The sequence below is a fragment of the Triticum dicoccoides genome, chromosome 5B (genome assembly GCF_002162155.2).
Source record: "Triticum dicoccoides isolate Atlit2015 ecotype Zavitan chromosome 5B, WEW_v2.0, whole genome shotgun sequence".
Taxonomy (NCBI): domain Eukaryota; kingdom Viridiplantae; phylum Streptophyta; class Magnoliopsida; order Poales; family Poaceae; genus Triticum; species Triticum dicoccoides.
The window spans coordinates 699,842,007-699,853,123 of NC_041389.1; the positions used below are offsets into that span (position 1 = coordinate 699,842,007).

At 48.0% G+C, this 11,117-nt stretch overlaps 2 protein-coding genes across 4 annotated transcripts; both read left to right on the forward strand.

Annotated features, from left to right (window-relative positions):
• The first annotated feature begins 25 nt into the window (after positions 1-25).
• On the forward strand, positions 26-2,940 carry LOC119312753 (protein SPIRAL1-like 1). The gene is made up of 3 exons (XM_037588510.1): positions 26-294; positions 1,707-1,849; positions 2,615-2,940. The coding sequence occupies exons 1-3, from the start codon at positions 78-80 to the stop codon at positions 2,627-2,629; spliced, it is 375 nt and encodes a 124-aa protein (XP_037444407.1). The 5' UTR covers positions 26-77; the 3' UTR covers positions 2,630-2,940.
• Positions 2,941-3,757: 817 nt separating this feature from the next.
• LOC119312754 (phospholipase D delta-like) lies at positions 3,758-8,325 on the forward strand. Of its 3 annotated transcripts, XM_037588513.1 has the most exons (10): positions 3,758-4,867; positions 5,036-5,152; positions 5,518-5,712; positions 5,834-6,094; positions 6,187-6,255; positions 6,367-6,514; positions 6,652-6,800; positions 7,118-7,279; positions 7,396-7,596; positions 7,693-8,325. In XM_037588513.1, the coding sequence occupies exons 1-10, from the start codon at positions 3,935-3,937 to the stop codon at positions 7,996-7,998; spliced, it is 2,541 nt and encodes an 846-aa protein (XP_037444410.1). In that variant the 5' UTR covers positions 3,758-3,934; the 3' UTR covers positions 7,999-8,325. The 3 variants fall into 3 exon arrangements, with proteins under 3 accessions (XP_037444410.1, XP_037444408.1, XP_037444409.1); XM_037588511.1 differs by having other exon boundaries at positions 6,187-6,514; XM_037588512.1 differs by having other exon boundaries at positions 6,187-6,514; positions 6,658-6,800.
• The last annotated feature ends 2,792 nt before the right edge of the window (positions 8,326-11,117 follow it).

Here is an 11,117-nt window from a genome sequence, read left to right on the forward strand (position 1 = left end):
TCGCCTCCTCCTCCACCTCCCCGTGTCGCGAGAAACCCTCGTCCCTTCCTCCCCTCTCCTCCCTCGTCCCTCCTCCCATGGCGGAGTCGCCCGAGAACGCCGCCGCGGCGCCCGCCGCTCCTCCCGCCCCCGCCCCGGCCCCGGCGCCGAAGCCGAAGCCGTCCCCGCCCGCCAGGTCCGGGATCCCGCCGCGGTACGACCTCGACGCCAAGTGGGACGCCTGCCTCGACCTCTCCATCCGCCGCGTCGCCTACTCCTCCCTCGCCGGCGCCTTCGGGGGCCTCATCCTCTTCCGTAAGCTCCGCACCTCCGCCTCCCCCTTCCCCTCGCTGCATCGCCAGATCTGTTCGCCGCGCCTCCCATGTGTATCTCTTGATCTAGGGTTGCGCGGAAATGATGCCCGTGCTCCATCTCGATCGGCCTAATCTGATGCGGGATTCCCTAGCCGCGTAGGTTGGGCGCGCTCCTCCCAGCGGTGCTCTGCTTCGGGGCGGCGTAGATTGGTTGTTCTCTATGCGATCCGAACGCCAAATTCAACGGGATTGACTTTCTCTAGTCGATTTGCGTCCAGGGCTGCGAGATTCCGACGAGCATAACCGAAAATGTTCCATTTGCTGCATGTATGTATTCTGTAGAGGCCAGAGTATCGTTTTCAATCGGTTCGATCAACCGGTGTAGGAAGAGCAAGACGTGCTTTAATTGCTGCCTCGGCTATGTGATGGCTTTGATTGGTAGGCAGGAAAACTTTGGTGTGAGCGATGCTTTCCTTGTGGAGCTATCATCATTTCCCTGTGGCTGGTAATGTAGAGAATGAATGGTCTAACTCGGATTGTGCTCTGTGGAGGACTTGAATACTGAACCGTCCTTCAAAATTACAGCGCGTTTCCTGTTAGTGCCCAATCATAACCTGTCCTAGATAGTTATACCACTTAGGCCATAGATCTGCACAATGCTCATTTTTAGAGTAACATGTAAGATGCATATGATATGTTTTTATATGATCAATGGTGAGCTGGCGGGAGCTACTGATTCCTGAGTTCGGTCTTGATGCTGTTCATTCCAAGTGTTAAGCAGGAATTGATAGGGCTGTGGTATGATTTTTGTTGATCTTTGCCAATGTGAATTTGTAAAATGTTGGTTTTGCTTAATTTTTATCATCATCAAACTCACTATACCTTACTTCTGTTCTAACGGTGGCGCAAGCCGCTTACACCATATAGGCTGCAGTATGCAGAGTCCTAAGTCAGTTTCATTCTCGAACTTTAGGGACTTGTCCATTGATGTCTATGTGATGCTTGTTATCAGCTAATCTCAAACTGTTTCCTTGTATCCTATTCTGTTGAATAACTTGGAGTCCTTTTATTCGTATCCAGAATGAGTTTGATTTCAGAAATTCTATAAAGCGTAAACAATGCAACATGTTACTGTGTATCTGATGTTGGTTAGGGAACTACTAAAAAAGTTCTTTGACTATGTGGATTGTCTGTTTTCCACCTGATAATCCATAATTATGAGTTTTCCCAGCAATTATTCATGCATTTTTCTTGAGTGTTCTCAAATTTGATAATCTTATTTACTTGCAAATTATTCAGAGTTGGCATATGCCGAAAGAAACACTTTGAGAAGAACTCAAATTTACACTTCGTGAAGTAACTGTAGCTAAATCTATGGTCTAATGCATGTTTGACTTGTGTTATTTTATACAGGTACCCCAACAACCCGCTGGGCATCAGTTGCACTTGGAGCTGGTGTGGGGATAGGGGCTGCGTTCACTGAATGCTCATACATATTCAATGGTTCTCCTCCAAAGTGGTCGGCCAATGCTTCGACTGTTGCTGCTCATTCTGAAGTAACTGCTTTCTCACTTTGTCCTTATTGTACTGTTAGTTTGTTGGTTAAAATTTATGTTCAGCATGTCCATATGGTTGATACCAAATTGCCAAATATGGTGTTCATTTTTTATTTCTCCTTGTTGTAAATATATCATCATTATGATAGTTTACGCTAGGGTTACCTGATCATTCTGTTTTTGAAACATATTTTTTAGTTTTGATAGTCTGCCAAGTACATACATCTTCTTGTTTATGGCTTCCAACACTTTGGGACTAAACTTAAGGAACATAGCAGGTTCGTATGTTGAAAACATTGTAGGAAGAATGTATATATATTCTAATACAAATCAATTAGTTAGTGTATATTAAGTCACTTATTTATGGACAGCTTCCTAACCCTCCAACTGTTGGCAATTGCAAACTTATTGTCATGCCAGCACTGATTTGAACATAACCTCCAAATGCAGTCTGGTTGAAAGTAATTTATTAACTTCCATGCTTGTCTGGTCTATTAGCTTTCGCTGAGTCGGTGCTTGCATTTCTTCTCTATCAGTAAACTTATCAAAAACTCATTGAGATGCTCCCATGTTCTCTTGTTTATGGGTTAGTTTATTTTCATCTGCATGTAGGTAAGAAAGGTTATTGCTAGGTGGCACTGCTGCTTTTTCAACATAGCTGTTAATGGTTCTCATGATGTTTGGATATTGCTGTAGTGGATTGCTCTGTGAAATGAAACAGTACATGCTTATATTGATGTTGTTCTCTCCTTTCTTTTTGACCAGGGGGGAGACAATTAAAACAGTGTCGGGCGGGATGAGTAGCCCAATCTTGGCGGAGTTTTGGAGCGTTTGTTGATTGAACCTAGCCGTTTGGTGTCTGATGATATCGCCACTTGTCATAGTATGTCCTGAAAGTTAGCATGTGCCCCCTCGTGAATTTTCTTCACACATTACGCGGAAACCATTCGTGACTGCGGTCTGATGATATGACCCTATGGCTCCGTAAGTTGGGTCTGTCGTGAGGTTTTATGTCTGGCAATAAATTTTTGGTCATGTGAACTTGTTGTGTAATGCTCTGGCGCTGTTACTATACGTTATACTTGCGATCTTGGTGGTGGTTTGGTTGTACCAACGCCTGTTTGATTTGAGTAGGTCGGTTTACAACAACAACAACAACAACAAAGCCTTTAGTCCAAAACAAGTTGGGGTAGGCTAGAGGTGGAACCCATAAGATCACGCACCCCTGTCCATAGCTAGCTCTTTGTCGATACTCCAATCCTTCAGGTCTCTCTTAACGGACTCCTCTCATGTCAAATTCAGTCGACCCCGTCCTCTCTTGACATTCTCCGCATGCTTTAGCCGTGGAGCTTTTGGAGGCCTGCGCTGAATATGCCCAAACCATCTCAAACGATGTGCCTTTTTAGAAAAAAGACAGTGTCTTCCAAATTTCCAATGGCTGGAATCGTAAGAATCAAATCGTGGATAGGTCGGCAGGCTGGACACTGGTGTTATTGTCCGCTCATAATTCCGTACAATTTTTTGGCAGCGAATTCTTATGACAATGAAACAAAAACAAGCGACATTATACGTGTGCTTTGTGAAGTTCTTGATTTGATGGCTACTTAATGGGCTTGCGCTCAAAGGACACACACAGGGTTTTGCAAACAAAAGGGGAAATCATTGTCACTTTTTCCTATTGTGCAAAAAAAAAGATTTTACACGAGAGCAATAGAGGTTGGGGTCCACTTCTTACGAATTTCTTGCAGTGAATTCCCACGTCAGGTTGGGTTAATCCCCACATGAAACGGATGGTGGGAGGGAAGATTGCTGCGGACGAAAGCACGCGACAATGTACATGTGCTCCGTGTTTTATTTAGTATACGGACTGATGAAAGCAGAGTGCGTACAGCCAGATCAACATGGCAGGCGATGTCGACGGTTCATTCGCCGCCCCGACGGAGCCACCCATGGCGTGGATGAGCCACCTTTCCGAGCAGTCGCACCCCACCCACCGGCGACTGCACCAAGTTGGTCCACCAACCTCCCACCCGACACCAAACGATGGACGGCAGCAAGCTAGCTAGCTAGCTAGATCGCTGTCCGATGGGCTCTGCCGCCGGAGCCGAGGCGCCGGTGCACCTGCACGGCGACCTGGAGGTGTGGATCGCGGAGGCCAGGCGCCTGCCCAACATGGACATCACGTCGGAGCGGATGCGGAGCTGCTTCACCGCCTGCGTCAGCGGCGAGGGCGGGTCCAGGGGCGGCGGCAGCACCGGCAGCCGGACCAAGAAGAAGAAGCGGGTCATCACGAGCGCCAGCTACGCCTACGTGTCCGTGTGCCTGGCGGGCGCCACGGTGGCGCAGACCCGGGTGATCCCCAACTCCGGCGGGCCCCGGTGGGACGAGCGCTTCCGCGTCGAGGTCGCGCACGCCGCCGCCACCCTCGACCTCCACGTCAAGGACAACCACGTCTTCGGCGCCCGCCTCATCGGCGTCGCGTCCGTGCCCGCCCGCCGCCTCGCCGCCGGCTCCCTCGTCCACGGCTGGTTCCCCGTCACCCACCACGCCCACCACCACCACGCCAGCACCTCCGCCGAGCTGCGCTTCTCCCTGCGCTACACCCCGGTGGCCCAGCAGCAGCAGCACGGCGGCAGCACCCCGCTGTGCGCCGCCGTGCCCAACGCCTACTTCCCGCTCCGGCGGGGCGGCCGCGTCACGCTCTACCAGGACGCGCACGTTGCCGACGGGCAGCTGCCTGGCATCGAGCTCGACGGCGGCGCGACGTACAAGCACGGCCGGTGCTGGAAGGACATCTCCCGCGCCGTCGCCGACGCGCACCACCTCGTCTACGTCGTCGGCTGGTCCATCCACCACCCCGTCCGGCTCGTCCGGGAGCCCGCCGCCGGCGCCGGCAACACCACCGGCAGCGCCAAGACGCTCGGGGAGCTCCTCAAGGGCAAGGTCCACGAGGGCGTCCGCGTGGTCATGCTCATCTGGGACGACAAGACCTCCCACGACAGGTTCCTCCTCAAAACGGTATGTATACATCTGCATTTGCTCTTCATCATTCAGTTCAGAAAGCCATTATTTTCTCCATTTCTTGGCAAAAAGCTGCGGCGCATCCATGGAGAAATCTGTTTCTAAAGCTGAATTGAAAGTGAATGAAGAATGGTCTGACGGCAATAAGATCTAGGCTGGATGCAGGACGGCGTGATGCACACCCACGACGAGGAGACGAGGAGATTCTTCAGGCACTCGGGCGTCCACTGCGTGCTGGTTCCCCGCTACGGCAGCAGCAAGCTCAGCATCTTCAAGCAGCACGTACGTACGTGCGTGAGGATCTCTATCTATTCTAATGTGCTGCTAAAATCAAATTGATATGCTAGCTTACTTCACAATGGTTCAATGGTACTCCCTCCGTTCCCAAATACTTGTCTTTCTAGGCATTTCAAATGGACTCAATATACGCATGTATGTAGACCTATTTTAAAGTGTAGATTCACTCATTTTGCACCGTATGTAGTCACTTGTTGAAATCTCTAGAAAGACAAGTACTCCCTCCGTTCCAAAATAGATGACCCAACTTTGTACTAAAGTAGTACAAAGTTGGGTCATCTATTTTGGAACGGAGGGATATTTAGGACGGAGGGAGTATATAATTAGCTCGCCTGCGTTTTTCTTTCCAGGTTGTGGGGACTCTGTTTACGCACCATCAGAAATGCGTGATTGTCGATTCGCAGGCCGCGGGAAACAACCGCAAGATCACCGCATTTCTCGGCGGTCTGGACCTGTGTGACGGCAGATATGATACGCCTGACCATAGGCTTTTCAATGACCTTGACACCGTTTTTCATAAGGATTTTCATAACCCTACCTTCCCTGTAAGTTCCTCTTCCTCTGCTTCATACTCCTTAGTTCTCGTCCACAGTATGAACTGATATTCTCTCTTACAAATGAATTTGAACATTAGAGCATATTTTATTTTGTTCTTCTGATTTGCAGGTCAATTCTTATGGACCCAGACAGCCATGGCATGACTTACACTGCAAAGTCGAGGGCCCTGCCGCCTACGATATACTGACAAACTTCGAACAACGATGGCGCAAAGCTACGAAATGGAGAGTCAACCTTAAAAAGGTTATTATTTGGCATTACGACACGTTGATCAAGATTAAACGGATGCCCTGGATTGTTTCCCCTTCTACCGATGAGGCGAATGCGTGCGTTTGTGACGAACAGGACCCAGAAAATTGGCATGTACAGGTATATATGACTTCAACTTTTATCGAATAAATACACTACTTGAACGTCAAAGATGCTAGTACTAGATTTTCTTATTTACTCTGGTGTTGTAGATTTTCAGGTCAATTGATTCAGGATCTGTGAGGGGATTTCCTAAACTTGTCCAGGAGGCACAGTCACAGGTTATGTTGAATAACGAATCATTTCTGTGCGCAATGATACCATCAAAAACTGTGTTCATTTACACACTTTTTTCGATAACCGTTGTGGATGTTTTCCCATTTCTTCTTCAGAATCTAGTTTGTGCCAAGAATCTGAAAATTGACAGGAGCATACACAGCGCCTACGTGAAAGCCATCAGGTGTGCACAATATTTCATATACATCGAGAACCAGTATTTCATTGGGTCTTCATTCTGCTGGCATTCACACAAAAACACAGGTACACAATCAAATAGAAACGATTTGCTCACAGCCTCTTCTTGATTTAACTGCAAGTCTGCAACCGAAGCGTAATCTGTTAATCCTGGAGACCGAGTATAGACATACACACTCTCTTTTTACGGTCGTAATTCTTAGGTGCAGATAATTTAATCCCCGTTGAGCTGGCCCTGAAGATTGCGAGCAAGATCAAAGCGAAGCAGCGATTTGCGGTCTACGTTGTTATCCCAATGTGGCCTGAAGGAATCCCAACGACAGCAGCAGTGCAGCAGATCCTCTTTTGGCAGGTTTGCTCCCAACTATTATCCATAGTTATTCTCATTTTTTCCTTCGAGCAACGTCCATAGGTGTTCTTATATGACCATTAACTCACAAAACCGACGAAATCATGGACCGGAAGCAAGAGAATATATCCTCAGAGGAAAAAGAGAACATATGGCAATGGTTTGAAAACACCAAGTTTCATCATTTTTTTGGATGGAGGAATTTCAACATTTAAACATTTGTATTGAAGAGATCATCTAAATAAGTTGTGAGGGTACATGCTCTCAGGATACTATCGAATCATTTCCTTATATTTGATATGATGAGGATTTTTCCAAAGGGGCAAACCATGTCTATGATGTACAAGATCATAGCAGACGCTCTCGAGAGCCAGGGTCTCGTCGACTCCCACCCTCAAGACTATCTGAACTTCTACTGCCTCGGGAGACGCGAGCTCGCCGCCACTCCGGAGGCGAGCTTATGCAACGACAACTCTGCTCTGGTACTGCACATCATCCATTTCTCCTCTCTGCTTCCATTAATCACATGCATTACGAATGTTGCATTGGAATTCGGTGACATTCATTGAAGGTCATGTTGGCTGTTGCGAATCACCAGGGCATGGCGCAGAAGCACCGGCGGTTCATGATCTACGTGCACTCCAAAGGGATGGTGGTGGACGACGAGTACGTGGTGATCGGGTCGGCCAACATCAACCAGAGGTCCATGGAAGGGTCCAGGGACACGGAGATCGCCATGGGCGCGTACCAGCCGCACCACACCTCGGCCGGAGACCGCGGCGGCCCTCCTCGCGGACAGGTAGGAGCAAGTTGATCCAAACATGGAAGCCATGGATGGAACATGCACGGCGGATGACAAGAATCTATCGTGTCTACTGTGTTATGTGTGCTGCAGGTGTACGGGTACAGGATGTCGCTGTGGGCGGAGCACCTCGGCGGCAGGGCGGAGGAGTGGTTCCGGCGGCCGGAGTCGGAGGAGTGCGTGCGCCGGGTGAACGCGGCGGCGGAGGAGAACTGGCGGGCGTACGTGTCGCCGGACGACACGGCGGCAGAGACGCCGAGGGGCCACCTGATGCGGTACCCCGTGAAGGTGGACAGGGACGGCGGCGTCGGGCCACTGCCGGGCTACGAGTGCTTCCCGGACGTCGGCGGCAAGGTCCTCGGCGCGCAGTCATCGCTGTCCGATGCTCTGACCACGTAATTAAGCTGAACACGTGCAATCCTTTGCAGTTGGCTCTAATCCAGCCTAGCCTACCATGCAATACGCCGTTGTTCGCGGAGAACACGTGCAATAGCCGCCCTACTTGCCCTACGGGGAGCTTCGCCCCGTGTTGTTGATTGAATTTGGCCGTTGTTTCATGTTTGATGCGGCCACATGTTATAGTATCATCCAGTGAAAAATTGGGTGCTATACCAAAGTAGCGTCGGTCTTAAAATCTGCTATTAGCGAGATATTGTACAATGATTCATATAGTGAGCATTCTCGGCACGCTATTTTTATGCTATATTAGTGATGCTGTTTTTTCAAGTGATATTACCTCGAAGCTAGCATGTGCCCCTCTCGTGATATTCTTTGATACAATTGCGCGGAAACCATTTCTGACAACCTACGGCTGCACATTGCAGTCTGCAGGAAATGGCGTTCCACTCGGGCAAAAAAGCTGGCGTTTACGGGGCTTTTTAGTGGAAGAAATGGCGGGCGTTAGGGCTCAGTTTTCTGCCCTGTGCAGCCCAATTGGAGTTAGGGTGGACCCAGCTGGGCTTCCTCACCTGAGCCTGGGCCGGAATTAACAAGGCCTGGGCTCCAGCAGCCCAGGAGGAGGGCACGGATGTGAAGAGCGTATCTATGGATCGTTCACATCTCTCCAAAAAAAAAATCTATGGATCGTTCACGTCAAACGGCGGCATCCCTCCGGTCCGGAGTCCTCCGCCTTGCTTCCACAAGACCCAGGCCCTTCTTCTTCCACAATCGACTCCGGATTCCATCCGCCGCGCCACCGCAGAGTAGAGGATCTCTTCCGAGCTACGTACGAGGGAGGGAGCTAACGCCGGCGTGCCGTTTTGTTGCTGTTACCGGCGTTGGGTTTAACAATCGAGCATCCTGCGACGCCTCATCAGATTGATGATCTCCATCTCCATGGAGGCGAATAGCGATGAAACCGGCAGTTCCCAAAGCCAAGTAAGTCCCCTTAGTCCACCTCCCACCTTCTCTTCAGATAATATATAGTTTTGCTCCATGGAGGGTTTACACGCTGGATGGAGCATTGTTCTTTTTGTATAACTTATTATGTATGTTGCAGCAAATGGAGGAACAAGATAGGCTCAGCTCGCTGACCGATGATGCTTTACTGTCTATCTTGAAACGAGTCGGTCCACGTACGGCTGCAAGAACAAGTGCGCTCACTACGTGGTGGACTCATCTGCCTTGGCTGCTGCCAGAGCTCAGCATCGACGTCAAGGACTTCCTATCTGCCCCACACCTAGAACCTATCAAGGCCAAGGATATGGAGGAAGCTATGGCGTCTCTAACAAAGGCCACCAGAAGTTTCTTGGTAAACGACATAGAGAATTTTCAATCTCAAGTTTGCACCTTAAGCTCTACTTTATCAACACTTTCTTGTGCGAAGTCGGCCTACTCGTAGGCGGCACAATCAACATTGGTTTGTTGAAAGACTTAGATCTCGCCATTCTTGATGAGACATATAATTTGGAATGCAGTAAAGAAGATATGTTGCAGCGAGCACAAGAAATATATGTTCTTTTCACTGCCTACCCTAGTGTGCTCCGCTGCCTCACAAAGATCTCTCTACAAAATGTAGCCTTTGACAAAATTGGACATGCACCATATCCTGTTTGATTGCTGCAAGCAACTGAAGCACCTAAGCCTCACTCAGTGTGATATTGGTGATACGTCTCCCTTTAAGATTGATGCACCAAACTCAAAACTATGTGTTCTAGAGCTCACCGAGTGTGGTTTTGTGAAACTTGAGGTAGCATGCCTTCTGAAATTGTAGAAGTTCAATGTGGATACTTGGTTTTTTTAACTATATGCCACTGGCCTTTGGTTTTGTCCCGTCTCTTGGAGAATTAGAACTTGCATATGGTGCAATATGTTCGGAAGATCAATTTAAATTAAGTGAGCTTATACATGGAACCACATGCATACATACTCTCACATTGGATTTTGAAGGAGAAAATGTAAGTTGTAGTTTTTTTTTGGGAAGTGGTCATATTTTTGTTTTCATTAGTTAGTTATCACAGCTATCAGAGTTCAGAGCTAGATGTGTTTATTCATGACATTGATTAAGCATAGCTTGAATATCTTTGATAGCCTCATTTATGTGCTTGCAAATTATCCAATCTTGATTGTTTATTTTCTGACCAGCTTTGGATGCAACCTGAAATGAAGCAACTCTGCACAGCTTTCAACAAGCTAAGGAAGTTGTTTGTGCGTGGTATTTTTGTTGAATTTGACATTTTATGGACGATGGCCTTTCTTGCAGCGGCACCATCTATCGAGATGTTACATATTGAGGTGACGTAGTTGTAAATTATGTTGCCTTTTGTTTGGTTCTCCACATATAGAGGCTTCTGTTTTTGACAAATTTAGTTTAAAGTTGTTATACATTATCCAGCTACTCCCTCCGTTCCAAAATAGATGACCCAATTTTGTACTAACTTTGTATTAAAGTTAGTATAAAGCTGAGTCATCTATTTTGGAACGGAGGGAGTACATGTGTTTCCGTTTTTCATCCAAATAGGTATGGGAACATGTATGCGATATGGATGAAGTTAGTGAGGATTTCAGACGATGAAACAACTTTGAAAGAAGGACTCCTCAGTGGGAGATGGACTTCGACCACACCAAGAATTTGATTTTGAAAGAGCTAGTATTCGTTGGCTTTAGGTCACTAGAACAGCAATTTACATTCATAAGATCTGTGCTCCAGCGATCTCCCAACTTGTGTAAGATAGTCCTGAAAGGAGATGAGGAATGTAACATATGTGCTGCTCATGGTGCGGTGCCTTCGAAATTTCCCAAGAAGGATGAACAAGAAATGGTCATGAGGCGAATTAGAGATGGCATATTCTCGCCCCAAATAATTTTTGATGAATATTCTGGAAGGATGCGAAGAATGTGACTCATGGTGCGCTGCCTGTGAAACTCCATGAGAAGGATAAGGAAGAAATGGTCATCAGCCACAAATGAGACATGCCGTATTCTTGCCTTTATTTTAATCTATAGTGTACGAGTTTTAAATGTTTGGATCTCAAAACCAGTGGCGGAGCTTCATGGGGGCCAACCTGGGCCATGCCCCC